General features: G+C 37.6%; 2 protein-coding genes across 3 annotated transcripts in view; one reads left to right on the top strand and one right to left on the bottom strand.

Moving 5' to 3' along the window:
- trpc6b (transient receptor potential cation channel, subfamily C, member 6b) overlaps window positions 1–2,431 on the bottom strand; it is a 12,789-nt gene extending 10,358 nt beyond the window's left edge. The window contains exons 1-2 of the mRNA XM_088079195.1: window positions 2,305–2,431; window positions 1,268–1,343 (exon numbers count right to left, since the gene is read on the bottom strand). The gene's annotated coding sequence lies outside the window, so the exon portion shown is untranslated. The remainder of the gene's footprint in view (window positions 1–1,267; window positions 1,344–2,304) is intronic.
- cep126 (centrosomal protein 126) overlaps window positions 1–18,308 on the top strand; it is a 25,611-nt gene extending 7,303 nt beyond the window's left edge. Inside the window, exons 2-13 of one of the 2 annotated variants that reach the window (XM_088079194.1) lie at window positions 3,833–4,252; window positions 5,548–5,667; window positions 7,605–7,750; window positions 7,850–7,961; window positions 9,155–9,323; window positions 10,178–11,860; window positions 11,969–12,137; window positions 14,607–14,719; window positions 16,704–16,773; window positions 17,176–17,385; window positions 17,509–17,573; window positions 17,653–18,308. In XM_088079194.1, coding sequence (XP_087935320.1) covers window positions 4,218–4,252; window positions 5,548–5,667; window positions 7,605–7,750; window positions 7,850–7,961; window positions 9,155–9,323; window positions 10,178–11,860; window positions 11,969–12,137; window positions 14,607–14,719; window positions 16,704–16,773; window positions 17,176–17,385; window positions 17,509–17,573; window positions 17,653–17,736 — 2,976 coding nt within the window. In that variant the 5' untranslated portion in view covers window positions 3,833–4,217 and the 3' untranslated portion in view covers window positions 17,737–18,308. Of the gene's footprint in view, window positions 1–3,832; window positions 4,253–5,547; window positions 5,668–7,604; window positions 7,751–7,849; window positions 7,962–9,154; window positions 9,324–10,177; window positions 12,138–14,606; window positions 14,720–16,703; window positions 16,774–17,175; window positions 17,386–17,508; window positions 17,574–17,652 lie in introns of both variants that reach the window. The other variant, XM_042487292.2, reaches the window with a different exon arrangement.

Below are 18,308 nucleotides of genomic sequence, written 5' to 3'. Positions count from 1 at the left end.
TTTGTAACATGAAACAGCTTTATTGAGTTTTTTTTAAAACTGGTTTAAATCACCAGGTCTGTTTGTTTTGGGGAGGAAAAGACCTCTGCAAGTAATTCTGCTCCTGGTAAAAACACTCTAAACATCTGGATCTTAAGTTAACTGAGAAAAAAATTGAGCAAGCATTAGCAGGTACAATGCTAACAGCCCGTCTGCAATGAGCTGAACAACTTTGAAAAAACACTTGTAATGTCAAAATGCTTCATTTGGTGTTTTTTACTGCTTAAAATCACCCGGTCCATTTGTTTTGAAGAGGAAAAGACCTCTGAGAATAATTCGGCTGCTGGTAAAAAAAAAAAAACCTCCTAAACAATAAAAACTAAGGGAATTTTTACCGTCCACGCTTGGCACATTGGAGAAGTTTCAGCTGATTACAATCTACAATTCACTATTGGATGCCACTAAATCTCACAAACTGTTCCTTTAAATTCCTACAATGAGACTTTAATTAGACTTTTGGTTTTCATAAATTAACATCATACATTTCCAGAAAAAGACCTTAGAAATGAGACAGCAGACCTAGTAAATGGACAACAGTGTGCAATGGACAGCTGGTCTCAGCTGAATTATAACTCGCCCGACATGTGTTAAACCACCCACAGACTCATCATCTGCTCTGCTTCATTACATGACCTGGAACTGTCCATCTACTCAGCCTCTGCATCATAGCTGACCAAATTAGTTTTGCATTTCTGTAATATTAAACTACATTGTCAACAAGTGTTTGATTCTTAGTCCAGTGGTAAACTTTTATTTACCTATTCAAGTGTGATGTTAACTCCATTCATTAGACTACTGCCATGTGACAGTGACCATCTCTAATATTAATTCTAATTTGTATCATTGTCAAACGTAAATCTACTTTCTGTTCAGTAATTACATTTGAATAACGTGATTATCTCAGGAGCTAATTAGCTTCAACACAGATGATGATAGATGATGATGACAAAGTCCCTTCATTCAATCCTAATTAGTGATAATAAGATTTTATGCAACAGAGAAATCTGTTGAGCGCACACAGAATATAAAGAATTTGCTCTAATGTAGACAAATCATTCATCTTTGGCATCCAGCCTGTATCAGCTGAGGCTAGATAAAATGAAAATGGTGTCATGCTGTTCAGCCAGAGAGGGTGTGAAAATCACAATGGATAGACATAAAAAAAAAATAGATTTAAAAAATTGCAGTAGTTTTATTGCATTTAAAATGGCATAGGATGGGAATTTACCTTCCTGGATTTCTGAGAATGCATCTTTGTTTTTGTTCTGATGCTTTTCTTCATCGTGACAGGCATCTAGGAGATACTGGGAGATGAAAAAAAAATGATGGAGAACAAAACTGGCAGCATCAATACTACTTTAATGAATGTATGATAAGATTCTTCTGCAGTTAACATCTTTGGGTGAGATGTGTGAATATGCATGTGTTATAACCCTTTGAAACCTTGGCAAATTGGTTTGAATTCTTTGAAAAATATGGAGAAAACATAATGAGCAACTCTCCAAGATATGGCCCAAACATTTGCAAAAAATAAATGAAAATAAATTAAAACTGCTAAAAAAAAGTACCTGGAAATAAACAAAAAACCAACAACAAACTTACTAAAACAAACAAGAAAATAACCTAAAAAAATGCTGAAAATCTATTTATTTTAAATATTTTATAATATTGTTTCAGTAACATAATTTTAAATGTAAAATGATTATAATTATAAATATAGTCTTCTGGACATTTTTCACATTTTTGGGATAATTTTCTAATAATCTTTCCCTCTTTTTAAAAACTAATTTTTAAGCAGTTTTTCTTGTCATCCTCTACTTATTTCTATTCGTGGGACCTTTCCTTTTAAGTTATTTGCCTTTCCCCCCATGTTTTCGAAATCACACCAGTTTGCTCAAATGGTCAACAAATAGCTTATGAAAGGCGTCTGAATGCAGCACAAAATTCTGATGTGGATCCAGGGCTCAAAGGGTTAACACACTTTGTTGTAATAAAAACACATCTACTCCTTTATGTAGAGAAAGCTTAACAAAAAGAAGCACTACAGGAGATTTGAATAATGACACACTGCAGGATGAGATAATCTCATACTGTTGGTCATTTTAAGAATCACGGCCCTGAAGCTTTTCCTTTAAAGACTTATCAAAGACCGACATTTCTCCATTAATCTTTGGAATACGCTTCAAAATGTCATTATCTCCAGGAGGCTATTTGTCTTACAGTTTCACATCAATATGTAAAAGTCTAACAGGATGGTCCACTCACCTCTCTGACGTGCAAAATGACTTCACTTTCACTTCTTGTAACCGTTACGACCCAAAACTCCGTCCAAAAGCGACCAGCTGCAGTTTACATAAAACATAACCCGACTCGTGTGATCCACTCCACCACCTGTCTGACTCTTAGCACCTAGGCTCTTGATGCTGACGATGCTGCCTCTGCACGCCCACTGGGCGGTTTATTTGCAGACTGTGTGTGTGTGTGTGTGTGTGTGTGTGTGTGTGTGTGTGTGTGTGTGTGTGTGTGTGTGTGTGTGTGTGTGTGTGTGTAAAAGGATAGACGCATTTGTCCAATACAGTTTTGGAAATTATATAAGTGCTGTTATAACAGTTTAATTTACTTGATTTTAAAATATTAAAGCACTTTGTCAAACTATTAGAGGGTTTAAAAACAGCAGAGATGCTGGTCGCGCATTAGATTGAGAGAGATTATTGTATGACCAACTATTTCTAATCGTGTGTCTGCAGGCTAAGGGCAATAGCACAACTAATACTCTATATGGCACACTTAAAATAGATGATTTGATGCAGCTGTCCATAGTACAGCATAAACAATCTGGAAAAAGCTTTTCCTAAATCCTCTTAACTCATTCTGCAATCAAATGTCAGGTAATAACAACGCACCTTTATATTCCATGAGAGGCAGCAGCCCAGAGGAGATATAGGCGGAGTCCTGCAAACACAATATTGTTTATAGTTAAAGTGTATTAAAGTGTAGTGAAATCGCACATATATTTGGAGAACTTTATCTCCAAATATATGTGCGATTTCATTCTCAGGCTATGCATGAGTTAGAGTTCATGGCTAAAGAAATGTTGAAGTCTTTCAGATTTGATTTGTATACACACACACACACACAAATATATATATATTTTATGTCTTTATATATCAATTTCAGACCTTCAGATACAGAAACAATTTCTCATCCTTTTAAAAATATTAAAAATTTAAAAAAAAAAAAAAAAAAAGTCCCTATGTCACTTCCTAAATTTTTATTTTTCCTCTGAAGGAAAGGAAATGAAGGCTACTTTTCCGATCACTCAGTTAGCGATATACTTTTTTATATTTATGCTTAAACCCCTGTTTATTCTATTATTATTATGATGATGATGATGATGATTATTATTATTATTATTATTTAGCTTTTGGAATGTTTTGGAAAAATTATATCTTTTTTTCCATGAATTTCCGACTGAATATACTTTTTTTTTATCTGTGTGCTTGTGCTGTTGTGTTTTTTAATATATTATATATTTGATAGCCTATATTAAAACATCATAATAATAATGTATATGTTTGTATATATATTTTTGACACAACTTTTTTTCTCTGATCTTTAAAATCTAATATTAATGCTGTAAAATGAAGACGATGTAATACACTATCATACAACTTAATAACATCACTTTGTATCCACCCTGTTTCAGCTAATCCATTTACTTTAGATTTATTTAGCTCATTGTTTTCATCCCTACCCTTTTATTGATGATGTGTGTGTATTACGACACTTGCAGGTGCCCCTGAAGGCAGCACGAGCCCTCTGCTGGACAGCGCGTGTACAACCCTCAGTCCCGGTTGTCAAGGAACTGCGTCCTCGGTTGCTATCACGGAGGGACTGTACACAGACAGATGAGACGGTGACAATTTAACCCACTAAATTGTGACTTTTTTTAAAAAAAAAAAAACGACCGCAGAGGCTTTCATTGTTTGGGATAAAGTCGCTGCCATGTGGATTGGAACATTTCCTCTGAGAGTTTGTCTTCGTCCTGAAAATGGCTGAAGGAGTTTGAGCGCTGACGTTAGCTTAAAAAAGGACCCTTTAAGCCGAGTTAGCAGCTAGCAGCTTTGCAGGGAGCTGAAGCTTTATGTCTGCCCGGTGTCAGCAAGGATCCCCGGAGGATGCAAGTTGTTCAGGGCAACTTTTTCTACCACTCGTATCCTATAAACGTACAGTTACTTCTCCTTTTTATGAGAGAAATGTGAATTGTTAAACTTAGCTGCACCACTGTAATGACAGTACGGTGAAGTCAGGTAATGTGCGGCATCAAGTAAAATGACCTGAATTCAAGTTTTTGTTTGTTTTTTTTTAAAAACGAAATAGTAAGAAATTATTAGAGGATAATAATAATTTAAAAAAATAGGAAATATCTGAATAAAATATATTTATCATTTTTATTATTATTCAAATAAATTAGTTTTTATGTATATATTTATTTAATATTTTATTTTGTTTTTTATTTATTTTAACATTTTCTCCTTTTTTCTAAGTTTCTGGCAACTTGTAACTTCTTGCTGTGTTTTTGAAAGAAATCGATTCAATTTGCTGAGGTTTCAGCAAAAAAGTATCTTCACAATACACTTTTTATGGCAAAGGCTTTTGAGTGTGTGCTGAATACATTCAGGTGAAAAGGGACAAAAAAATAAGGTAAAATTGTACATTTTTTTTGCTGTGAAATCAGCATGTTTTAGGCTATCATGGAACCATTTAAATGTACGCTGTTGTGTGCCACCCTGTAATACTGAAGACATTTTGAGTAGTTTTGTTACTTGTTACAGACGATATAGTGAGTCCATGTCAGCCACAATAGTCCAGAATTAGCTGTAATTGTTACTCGCACACACGTACATTGTTGACAATATGGCAGCAAGAGAGTACAGACAGAATGGCAGAGAGGTTGGACAATCATTTTTGAATGAATAGTCAAAGTTTACATTATGATTTAATTAAATAATGACTGAACTGATAATGGAGTTAGCCATTTCAACAAAACAAATATGACTGTCCAATTTTATCTTACTAGTTGTCGTATTTTACCTCAGCATGTCATTGGAGTGAGGTCAGGGTTTTTAATATGTTTGTAGGTTCACATTTTCGAAATCACTTTGTTATGTAACACGTTTTCTCATAGAAATTTAGCAGAGGTCTATAGCACTTAAGGTAGTATTCAGGGTTTTAGGTGGTTTTCTAGTTAATCAAAAGTGTCCCACAGTACCTGACTTCACCCTAATAACAAATGCAGTTACACCTAATTTAGAGCAAATGTAGAGATACCGTTGACGCTGTAAACCACTAATATATATATATATATATATTTATTTTAAAGTATATAACCAGCCTGTATAATAAAAACTTAACATGAATTAGTTTAATTCACCCAAAATGTTACATATAGGTATTGTATTTACTCTTCCATTTTGAAATGCTGTCTCCTTAGCCTCTCACTTCCAGAAACTCCAGGTTGGGAGCAAATGGAGACCTCGAAGATGAGAAACAACTTTTGGTCGATAAGCAGAAGTTATGCAGATCCCAAGCTCGCAAGTTCTCTGCAGAAACCAACCGGCGCAGGAAGTGAGTTTTGATGCATCATAATTATGCACTGGTGTTTTCATTTCTGCACTAATAGGTTGTTTCCACAGTTCAAACTATTGTCTGCCCAGAGAGTCAGTTCTTTGTAAATTGAAAGCAACATCTTCTGTTATTTCGTGGACACTGCCAGTGTACACTGTGCAACTCCTGGACAGACAGCTGATGTGTCTGTCCTGGGCTTAGCACTTGAGGGATGGACAGTGTTGACAGGATTTTGCAGTCTAGACCTGGAAATAGATCTGTCAGCCCAGAGGGTAACTGTGGGCCAGAGGAGTGACTGAAGCGTCACCTCTCTGACAACTAAAGCTGCCAAGTTAAGCACTGTGCAAGGCTCAAATCCCTCACAGATATTAATAACCGTCTAAATTTGTGTTTCCATAGCTATCAGCAGAGGCTAAAAGGGAGCGTTGCTGTTTTTAAACTAAGAGCTTGAAAAAAGAAGGTTAATGCAAGGATAGGCGGAGGTGCAGGTGTTGTTTACTGTGCAATTTCTGAGACAAATTTTAAAGAGGCAGGTCACCATTTTTTCTGGTTAACAGTGAAACATCTTAAAACATGCCTGTTAAAGAAAAAAAACCTTCAAAGGAGGAATGGATTAAAGGCGATAGATAAGATAGAGTAGAATAGAATATTATACATCTTTATTGTCCACCAGGGTGCAAACCAAACACAGAAGACAGCACAATAAAAGCAGACAAACAGTAAAACAAAAAAAAAACAAAGCACGTAAGCAGGTCATTAATCCCTTGGCAAGATGTTTTGAAACCTATTAAATAATAAAATTGACAGAACAAAGACAGCAGGACACCATAAAGACAGCGATAACAAACAGGAATTCTCAAGACAGAACAGCAAAGCCATATAAAGCAACAAAGAAACAGCAGAACATCAGTACAAAACAATAATACAGCAACAACAAACAGCATTTTAGCACAAATAACAACATTAAGCAACAACACACAGCTACCGTAAGCATCACATGTAAGCATGCAGAGCAGCAACAGACACTAAACAAAGCAAAATACAACGATGAATACATAGACCTTGATAAAATGTTAAAAGATGCAGTAATGGGTAGGCACTTGTTCTAAATATTGAGCGAAGGGTGTCCCCTGTGTGTCCCCCAAAATCTACACCTATGCTGCTGGACATTATTTTCTACATTAACACCATAAATTAATGCAAAAAAGCACGGATTTTGTGAAAAAAATAACCAGAATAAAGAAAAATAAAGTCTTTGATTGTTAAACAGATCAGTTGCATATTGCCTGAGAATGTGATTGCTTTTATACAAGTTCCTTTTTTTTTTTTTTAATAATATCGGATGAGTGACTTTAACTTTAATTGAAGATTTAGTCTTGCAACTTGCCAACAAAAACGTTTTGATTGTAAAGCCATACCAGTATTTGTTGCTGACTTTTGTGCTAATGTAATTAAGGAATAAGTAGGTATACATTTTGGTATTTAAATTTGAAAGACTACTTTAACACTTCTTCATGGTGCTTGTGTTTGCATGGTTAGTCTTAAATTTAATGCCATGTTATTCCACATGTTGGCTGCAATTATAAATCAAGATACAACATATAATAAATATATGATAAAAAGATTCTGTTTATTTTAAATGAGACAGGACTACAAAAAATCTTGAGAAACGTTTTGTCCTGGCTCACAACACTTTTAAAATGTACACTACACGTTATTACCATTTTTGCCTATTGAAATAAAAAAACACATGCTGAACTCGTTTGACCCTGTTGAGGTTATCACTGTCTTCCTCCCAGTAGTGAGTGGAAGCTTTAATTTATTAATGACTGTGTTGAAAACATATCTCAATGAACAGACTCAGGTTTCTGAATCTAAAATTTGGCCTGTCCACATTTAATCGATTAAAAATGCCTCTGCTCTTTTTCATGGCTCAGAGCTCTGGAGGAAAGGCGGAAGCAGCGGGACGTACAGGAGCAACGGCTGATAGAGAGCATCCTGAAGCAGCGCAGACAGCAAGTGCAGGATGCAACTGAGCGCTTTCAACGAGCCCATCTATCTCCGTCTCAGAGACGAAGACAACGTTAGTGATGACTCTCACATATGCCAATCAGAGTTGAGATATAATGCATAACAGTTTTGACATATTGAGGTCTGTTTTCTGTTTTTTTTTTTTTTATAGTTTTTAGAAGAAATGTACCAAATATTGAAGATGCACTCAGTCAAATTCAAGGCTCCTTGAGTTCATACACCCGGCAGTCCTCGTTTCTGTATAGAAACTCCAAAGTTAGCAGGTAAAAAAATCCGATGATATCATTTTTGTGTATCCCATATGCTAAAAATAGTCCAATCACTGCTGTTGGATTAAAACCTCATAGATCCTGTTTATGCCTGGTATTAAGATGCGTTTGCTCAATGGTATACTTGTTAATCACGTTAGCGGATGTATGTACAGCTGAAGATATCGCTTTCAGCAGAATCCAACATGTCTCCTTGTGTGGGGCAAAATTTTGGACACTTCATCCAACTAGTCAAAAAGTATACAAGTTACAGAATGTAAGCGCACAGTCACCAAAACAACCAGCACATCCTGCACTGTCGACGGGGTCCTTTTCGGAGTCCTTTTAGCATTTACACTACAAAAGATATGTATTCAAATGCATCAAAGACTACTTCAGCAAATGATTTGAATGATCGGATGATAATTTGTCTTTGCGGTCGTTTGTGTCTGTATTTTAAGCTAACCACTTGTGATTGTATCACCCAAAATGCATGTTAATTCCAGGTATAAATATTCTCATACACACACACACACACACACACACACACACACACACATATATATATATATATATATATATATATGTGTGTGTGTGTGTGTGTGTTCATAACTTTTGATTTGTAATATACACTCATACATACATACATAAATAAAAACAGAATGCAATGGTTTACAAATCTGTTTTTCAAATCTGTATTCAGTTGAACACTATCCAGACACAAGAGATTTGTGGTTATTTGATGTACACACACATTCCGAACATGTTGTCAGACTTGCAAATAAAGCTGGCATAATGTCAGCTAACTTTGCTAAATAAAACAGAACCACAGTTAGAAGCAAAAACATAATTGTTTGACACTTCACCGCATCATTTTAGCACTGACAAAAGATGCTGCAAGCCCAACTTTGATTTGTAACACATAAAAGCCTGTCCATAGTGACAAGTGTCAGGTGCCAGTTTGTAGCTTCATGCCACTGGCTTCCATTGAAAATGACATGTAGCCTGTTGCTGTGTCACTTCTAGTGTGACCACAGCATTAGTCTTACAAAGACAGAAAAAAGGTTCTTCAGAAGCAAATGGTTCTGGGTAGAAACTCAGCCCTTTTACAACCTTTATTTTTAAGAGTGTATTTGTCGTGTATCATGTTGTAATGGTTGGGGAAGTCATGCATTGTACTCATATTTTTCTGTTTTCTCTTAAATAAGCTGCTCCCCCTCTCCGAAGCCTCCCACAGTTGCTAAATCCTCCCACCGCCCTGCACTCTCTGCGGTGGAAGCCTACACCAAACTGCTCCAGGAGCAGAGCGTCACTTTCTTCAGGAACGGTCAACAAGCTGAAAAGACACTAGAGAAACAACTAGATCACAGTCCACAGGTATGCCGGTTATTTTGTTTGAATGTGCAGGAAGCAAAACATGTTGCTGGCATTCTCACAAAGAAGTGTTATTTCACCCCTGGTCAGTTTTTTAAGGTGCTAGAATTGTTATTCCAAAAAAGTTATTTATACCATTTAGTCCCTCCCCATTGTTGTATAGGGATGCCTTATTTTGCAAAATTGAACTTTTTTCCATCTCATACACACCTCACTAATAATCTTTGTGTGGAGCGACTGTTGTGTGCTGCTAAGAGAGTGTTTAGATGAGTCTTCGTGCTATGACCTGCTCTAAAACCAGACTGCAATTCATCAAGTACTCTTCATTATTAATGATGATAAATTCTTTCTTGGCTACAATCTGGGGCAGTTCAGATGCCTGTTTTGTATTTTTTTGTTGTTGTTGGGGTTTTTTTGTATCTCGTCCTGCAAAAGTAGACCCGTAGGGGGCAGCAGTACTCTATAATCCTCTGCACCAGAAACACCCGTTTGCTGCCACTGGCTTCAGTACTCTGGTGAAATGAGTGTCAGTAGTTGTTTAAAAAAAAAAAAAAAAAAAAAAAGATATGTAATAGAGATTTTTAATGTGCTTGTGTGAAAAAGACACAGGGCAGATACTTGTAAGCGTTGACTATATGTATTCATTTGAATTAGTCATGCCCTGTAACCTTGATTTGATCAAGAAAACTTGATTTGTATCACATACTTCCATAAAAAATGTCAAACATATTGATTTATTTATTAAGTTGGGACCATGTTTTTTTAGATCTGTGTCTCGCCGTTGGATATACATTGAAAACATAAATCATATAATAATTTTCTTCTCGTCATCACCTCTGTTTGCTTTCACATTTCAGGACAGCCAACTGTCTGATTGCTGTAATTCTGAAAGCCTCTCCAGTAAGGACAGTTTGGAGATCGAGGAGCTCAACCACAGCACCAAAAATCTACAGTATTCCTATTCATCATTCTCTCTTGTCTCAGAGAAGCCGCACCTCGATGTGAGAAAGCAAAATGATTTGTGTCCAACATCAGACTTGACGTCTTTCTCAGCAATGATGCTTCTTGGTGATAACTCACCCCAATCACACAAAGTGCTCGAACTTAAGCAGAAAAAACAGGAGGACTCTGAGGGGCCTAACAATAAGGAGCACATTTCCAAATCTTCCTGGGGGTTCACATCTGTTGAGCAAGATCCTAAAAAGGAGCCCCAACCTGCTCTGAACAACTGCAGCTTATTAACTCTTTGTGAAATTATTAGTGCAGATCCAGAGCACTTTGAGTTAAACTCCTCACAAAACAGTCCCAATGACAATGTTATAAATAAAGATGCTTCTGGCAACACAGCACTCATGTCTTCATGTCCTGAACAGGATGCTCTGTCAGATCTCAGACAGAAGGGGGGCCATGATGACAGAAAATTAAAACATCCATCAGCTGCAGAAATTAATTTGCCTGCCAAAAATGGCAACAGCAAAGACATTTTGTTTGAAGCTGCCCCAAAGCCTAATATTTTCTTTGATGATAGTACACCAGATAACGCCTCGCAAGAAGGAACTCATCAGCAAACAGGAAAAGAAATCCACTATCTGTCATCCCAGAAAGAGCCTTCTGCTTCCATAAACAATCTCAATAAGGTTTCAAACCCAGAGCACAAAAGGGAGAAGCCCATTAATACAGAATCACTGCAGCACGCATGCTTGTCGAACATTCAATCAGACACTCGTAAGTGCCTTAAGTGTCCTGAGAAGAAAGTACAAAAATTGCCTGTCTCTGTGGGGACATCTCATCCTGTATGTGAAGTCAGAGTCATTAAAGGAATCCTTAAAAAGCCGTCCAAATATATGTCAGGAGATAGCACGTGTGTGTACGGCTCAGGACATTTGATTTTTGCAAAACAAGGAGCTTTAACGATCAGAGACAGTATTGAGTTGACAAGGTCAAAAACTAAGGATGTGGAGATCAACAGCAACGTCAAAAAGAAGCTGCGTTGGTTTGACGAGCTACAAGACAAAGAAGAGAACATAACGAAACAGATGAAGGAGAAGTCTTCCAATCTTTCTCAGTCACATAACAACTCAGAGGACCACCAGCTAAGTCTCACTCCAGTCTCAGGGGCCTTCAAGCCTGGACCCTGCACAACCCCTACAGCCTCCACTGGTTATCACTTTACAAAGCAAGCGTGGGCAGATGTTGGGGTTCAAGTCAGCTTGCCCCAGGAGCGAGGAGACGAGGTCAAGGTGCCAAGGAGCAGCACCAGGACCAGTGGCCCCAAGGGCCCTCGGAGAGAGTGCTCTTCCAGAGCTGGAGCGGGTCCTGTTTCCTCACGGACCAGAAAGGGCACCGTCATACGACCTCAATCTGCCACCGAGGTGAGTCAGATAGCCAAAACCCAAGGGAAGACCATGGTGCCCCACCCACCTCAGAGGATCAAATCGGTGGAAGAAAAGACGCCGTACATCACCAAGGCTCCATATGGTGTGGATCACACTAGTGTCAACTGTAAACAAGCTCTGGCTGTAGCGCAGGCCCTGCACAAGGTAAACTCAGAGGGCTTTTTCTCACCTTTCACACTTAATGTAATAAGAACCGATGGTGCTGTTATGTACACGCCACTGCCACCCTCGTATACCTACCCCATCTCAAAGGGCAACACGAAGGGCACGCCCAGCTCAGGTCATCAGGAAGCTCAGAGCTGCAGCAGAAGAAGGGGGATGGCGTACAATGAAAAAGGCCTCTGTTTAGATTCCACTCCCACAGACGAGGAGATCTCACAGCTCTGGCATGGTGTCCGCAGCGCCTTAGCCACCACGGACGGTAATGTATACTTTGGCTGACAGCCCCTCACACAGCTCAGGCTTGTATCTGCAGAGAAGTGTCATTTAGATTTACATGCACTTTCTCCCCAGCCTATTTTTCTCTAACCATGAGCCATCAAACTTCAAAATTTAGGTTAAACAATGTGAACAGCGGCTACAGTACTGTACACTGAACCCATGTGTGCTTTGTCCTTAAAGGGATAGTTTCGTTTTTTTAAAGTGGGGTTCTATGTGGTACTTATCCACAGCCAGTGTATTATATAGTGATGATGTCAGTCAGCATGTCCTAAGTTTTGAGCAACAGGCTGGAGTCCGACATGGAAGCTAAACAATTTACTGTTTTAAATTTGAGTCAGCAACAAAACCTATTTCAGCCACCTAAAAAAAAGGTCCCACCTACAAAAATGAATATCAGTTTAAGTGTACATTATATTAAGAGTATTTTCACTGCTTTACCTTCATGTCAGACAGTGATTTCCAATGGGAAAATGAAGCCGTTATGTAGCTCTCCCCAAAGCCAGACTCCATTGAGAAAAACAGTGATTTAACATTGCTGAGCACAGGAGCTGCTGGTCTACCACTGCCTCAAACAGTTAGTTAGTTTGTGTTATTGTGTGATTTTGGCATTTTAATGGGTCGGTTCAGATTCACCAGAGTCACACGATAACACAAACTAACTAACTGATAGAAGCAGCAGTGGACCAGCAGCTCTCGTGTTCAGCAAACTAAAATGACAGTTTTTGTCAATGGCGCTTGGTGGCTTTGAGGAGAGCAAAGATGGAGGACTGAAGCTGTTACTGACTTTTCCATAACAGGCAGTCTGACAGAAAGGTAAAGGGGTGAAAATGCTCTCAATATGATGTGCTCTTAGAATGATGTCGATTTTTTTTATTTTAGGTGGCTAAAATGTGTTTTGTTGCTGACCCCCATCCACAGCTATACATTGCGTAGCTTCCATGTTGGATTCCAGCCTGCTTCTCCAAACTGGGGACTAACATCTACTGTATGAAATACTATGGATAAGTACCCCATAAAACCTCTCATGAAAGTATCTTAACTATCCCATCAACATACAATAACAGTCCCAGCAACCCCCTGAATCTGTCTTTTAACTGCCCTTACATGTAATCAAATTGAAAGAAACATGCAGCTAATGAGCAACACGATGTTTGTGTCCATGGCAGTTTTCAAAGATCCCATTTACTGAAAAGCTATTTTCATCATTTGAATCAAAATCCATGTCTTCTTTGATGCCTAATGTTAACTTCAAAACCATTTTTTACCAGTTTATTGAAATTGATCTACATAATAACTGTCATACTCTTCTTTTTGCATCATCTTATGTTTTGATATTGAGAAGTCAGTGAAGTCTTGATTACTTGAGAACAGGAAGCCAGTAGTATCTGGACAAGTGGACTGAGTTGACCCTAAAAACTTCCTGCCTCACAATGGCCTGCTGTCTGCCTCACCTCAAGCCAGTGTCAATCTGTCCCAAGTTACCATCAGCAGTGATAGTCTTATCAGACTTTTCACAGACGTAACAGAAGTTTGTTGCTTGTTTCTTACCTTGTCTACTTGTGAGATCAAACACTAGATCTAGGCCACATTTTGTATGCATCAAAGAATGCTATTCAGAAATAACTTTTAAAATGAGATGCTTCATGCACAATCCTTTAAACGTATGAAACCTGAGCAAATTGTTTTGAGACAAGAGTAGCAAAAAATTAGGAAGAATGTTGCAAGAAAATTACCTGAAAAGTATCCCCACACACAAAAAAACCCCAAGAAAATGATCTAAAAATATGCTTAAAAAACCGTTTATTTTACACATTTATTATGTATTTCTTATCTTTAACATAATTTATTATAATTAGAAATACAGTTTTCTGGACATTTCCCCCTGTTTTTTGGACAACTTTGTAATAACCCTCCCCTTCTTTAAAACTAATTTTTAGGTCACATTTGTCTAATGTCTTGCAATTTTTGGGACATTTCTTGCCAAGTTGGTCACTTCCTTTTTGTACCCCATCAGTTTTAGAGAAATGAAACCAATTTGCACAGGTTTCAAATAGCTTGTGAAATGTGTCTGAACACAGCACAAGAAAACTGATGTTGATCCAGGTTTCAAAGGGCTAAAATAGCACAGCTAAATAGATCCAGGTTGAGCGATACAGAGAGCCCGAACAAAACTGAGAACAATTACAGTGCAGTGTTATGAAGTGATATCCTTTCTTGCATATTGTGGAAAAACGGTACACATATGCAGTTTTTGTTCACAAGATTAATATTATCATTTTCAGTCATCTTTATTGCAGGCTAGAGATGGAAAGTATTTTGTTATTGATCCTTTTTAGAGGACCACAGAGGCCTGGACTCACCACACACTAATCAACGTGATCATTTATGTTGACGTAGTTATGTTTTTTTTGTGTGTTATTTTAATGATTTCAGCAAATATATCTTTCAGCAAAAAACATGCTCAGACGACAGGCCGTGGACAGCGGGCGAGCTGTGAGGAAAGTGGAGCAGAGCAGACAGCCTCCCGGCTCAGGGAACAGAAGGCTTCCTCAGCCCTCTCAGGTACATGCATGCAATCGCCCTGTGGGAAGAGAGAGTGAGAATAATTGCTGAAGATCAGTAAATGGGTGTGTTTGAACTCGTTAAATCAGTTTTGCAGTCCCTTTCAGGCCGTCCTCAGTGTTTGTAAAACTGACTCAACGCTATGATTTGTGCTTCTTAAGACGAGACTTTCTGGATGGACTTGAGTTGTCAGTGTTTTGCAAAAAATAAGTGTTGATGCATGATGTTTTTGTTTACAACCAGCTCTACCTGTTATTGTGCTTTATGCCTACCACTGAAGAACTTTTGGAGTGTACTACAGGCAAAATAAAAAGCTATTTGAAGGTCCAGTGTATGGGATTTAGGGTAATGTATTAGAGGAATATAATATAATAAGTATGTTTTCTTATGTTTATAATCACCCAAAAATAAGAATCAGTGGGCCTCATGCAAGAAACGACATACGAACAAATTTTCACCTTGTTTTGCTCGTATCCAGGATTTGTGCTTATTTTGTTAGTACACACTGATTTTTAGGATTCACCAATGTTTTCTTATTTTTGCTTTTCTCTTAGGTAAGAGAAAATTTCCAGAGCACTCATACCAAGATAGAGAAAAACATTTTGCTTTCACAGTCTTAAAATTGTTGTAGAGGAATTATAGTGACTGGATTATTAAATTTCAGGGCGAAAGAGATTCCACCATACTCTGTCTATTGATCCCAATGACTGTAATTTCTATTACTGTGCTACCATCTGCTTACCAAAGCTGAACTGTAATTAAGTACATTGACTAAAATACTGTACTTAAGTACAAATCTGAGGTTACTTTTACTTTACTTGAGTATTTTTATTTGAGTATTTTTATCTCATGCTGCTTTCTTCTTCTACTGGTCTACACTTTAGAGGGAAATATTGAACTACTCCAGTACTATTATTAGATATCTACTTTACAAATTAAGATTTTTTTTCACACAAACCAAAAATATGAAAATATACAAGTGCAGCTGAAACAGTTAATTAACTAATTAGAAAATTAATTAGCAACTGTCTTTCCCGTAAGTCTTTTGTGTGCGAAAAAAAAAACCAAAATTCCATTTCATGGTTCCAGCCTCTTATATGTACTGTCTGTATGAGGAATTGCTGCTTTATCTTTTAATCATTTTAAAGATTATTTTTGATTTATTGAATTAATTGAAACCTTTTTGCACGTGTACTTTTACTTTTAATACTTAAATGCATCTTCCTGAAATAAAAAAAATTACTTAGTTTAAGTTTATTAAATAGTAGGCCTGCATCAGTACTGCATTTCTTCTTCTTCTTTCAACTCTCCAGTCTTGTTCATGTGTCAGAGTCTTTGCACACAGCACAAAATCTGCCCTTATATGGTGTTAAGGGGGCGTTACCTGTGCTAACATGTGACTTATGATCAAGTGAGATTCAACATTGAGCACACCTGGTAAGAGCAAATTTGGGTGGTTAAGAGCAATTGATGCATCTGGAATTTACTTCTGTTATATTTTTTCAATTCAGAAAATTAAGAGTAAATATAAGAGAAATTTAAGAGAATGTTGCTGCATGAGGCCCATTGGTGTTTTTGTTAGCTTAGAATGAGCTGTTTATATCAGCATAGGGAGCAGAAGTCTGACATGTTGCACAGCCGTATTTCTACAGTAGCTCAGAATGGTGTTTGCATTGGTCTCTGTAGTTAGCAGCCCCTCTGTGATAAGCCACATTGGAAAAACACAGATTTTTTTAATGTACAACTGTTTAATTTGGTGTTTTTACTGGCTTAAATCACCTGATCGGTTTGTTTTGGAGAGGCGACCTCTGCTGTTAATTCGGCTCCCAGTAAAAACCTCCTGAACGATGGGTTAACGCTTGGCACATGGGATAAGTTTCAGCTTGTTGCAATCTGCAGTCCTCGCCACTAGATGTCACTAAATCTCACACACTTTCTATTAGATTAATCTAATACTTAGATGTTTTTATTGTGTTTCATGTAGCCAACCAAACAGACCTCAGAGCCAGTCAGATCATTTTCCAGTATTTACAACATGGCCTTTCCAAATGAAGGTATTGTATTCACTTTGCATTTGTCTTTATGTTTTTATTGGACTTAAAAGAAAGTGCTGTATCAGAGCTACAAAGAATGTCTGTCTTCTGTTGAGTTCAGTATTTCATAATACTCCTTTACTGCGTGTATACTGTTGTACTTTCTTTCTATCTATCTATCTACCTACCTATCTATCTATCTATCTATCTGAAGGAAAATAACTCAAAGTAGCCAAAAGTTTTATGCATAATGTGAAATTAAAATGCAAAGTCTGAGACAATGCTGTTCTTAGTAAATTTTGCAGTACAACAGGGACACCGGAAATTCAGACAGGCAACAGCACAGCTGTATGATACACATAAATAAATGTAAAAAGTAAAATGGAAACAGGTGAGGATGCATGCCTTTGACTGTGCTCTCAGGTTTGGTGAGCGCAGCCCAGTTACATCTGGCTGAAGTGCATGCTGGAGGCCTACTGGAAGAAACAGATATTGTGACTGCCATGGAAACAGCCCAAACACAGAGGCCTGGCACAGTGCAGCAGCGCAGACAACAGCAGGGACTCACCACCATTTCCTTGGAAGAGCAGAAAATCCTCCTCTCTCTGGACAGACTCAACCACCAGCTGCACTGTGAGCAAGCTGTTTGTATCAGGACAGAACTGATTAAACAGACTGTTGTGATCTGTGTGTAACAGAATGAATGTGTCGTCATTTCAATGCAGGATAACAACTCCTGTCTGTTACTGTTTACAGGTGTGCGGGAACATGTGGGGGGCCATACTGGCACGCGTGGCCTCATACTTTTTGATGCACCTTCTGTGAGTATGACTTTCTAAGGGTTTCAACACTTAAGATGACTTTGTTGAACATGTTTTATTACTGTCCTTCTGGTTTCAGACAAGTGAAGTGAAAGTCACAAACCATCACAAGCACCGTGCAGCCTCAGCTAACGGCCGCTCTCGATACCACAGTAAACTCTGACTCACAGCATGTGTGGTCCACAGCAGTCTTCTCTCCCTTTAGTGCATTATACCTGTCCTGTCATGCTGTGTAACCAACAAATTTATTACCCTATAAATCAAGTTTAGTCTTCTTTAAAAGTAAATATGCTCAATCGAACACCTTTAAGATCCAAGAGATTGGCAGAAGTGGTTAAAACATATCAGAAAAATTCACTCAATTTTGAAGTAGGTGAGTTGTCAGTAGTTCTGTATTTTTGCTAGCTTCTTGGACAAGAACAAATTGTTACAAATAATATAGATTTTTTATCTTTTGTTAAGCCACTTACTAGAAGCAATATAATTCTAAGTGCCTTTGAAAATGATACTGGCTTCAATTTTATTTTACAACTAAAAAAGACCCTTTTTTAATAGAATAACTGATGCATGACCAGAGCTGATAGCAAAATATACACTGTAGAATTGTACAATCTTATTTATTTTATACCTGTCTCATTCTAAACGTATTTCCTATTGTAAAACTAAAATTTCATGCAGTCTATTTTGGGACCACATTTGCAATGAAAACCAAATAAAGCCTGTTGTCAACCTGCA

The sequence above is a fragment of the Plectropomus leopardus genome, chromosome 6 (assembly GCF_026936395.1).
Source record: "Plectropomus leopardus strain MGB_pleo_1.0 chromosome 6, ASM2693639v1, whole genome shotgun sequence".
Taxonomy (NCBI): Eukaryota; Metazoa; Chordata; class Actinopteri; order Perciformes; family Serranidae; genus Plectropomus; species Plectropomus leopardus.
Note: the sequence above shows the minus strand (reverse complement) of the source record. Positions and strands in the feature narration are given on the sequence as shown.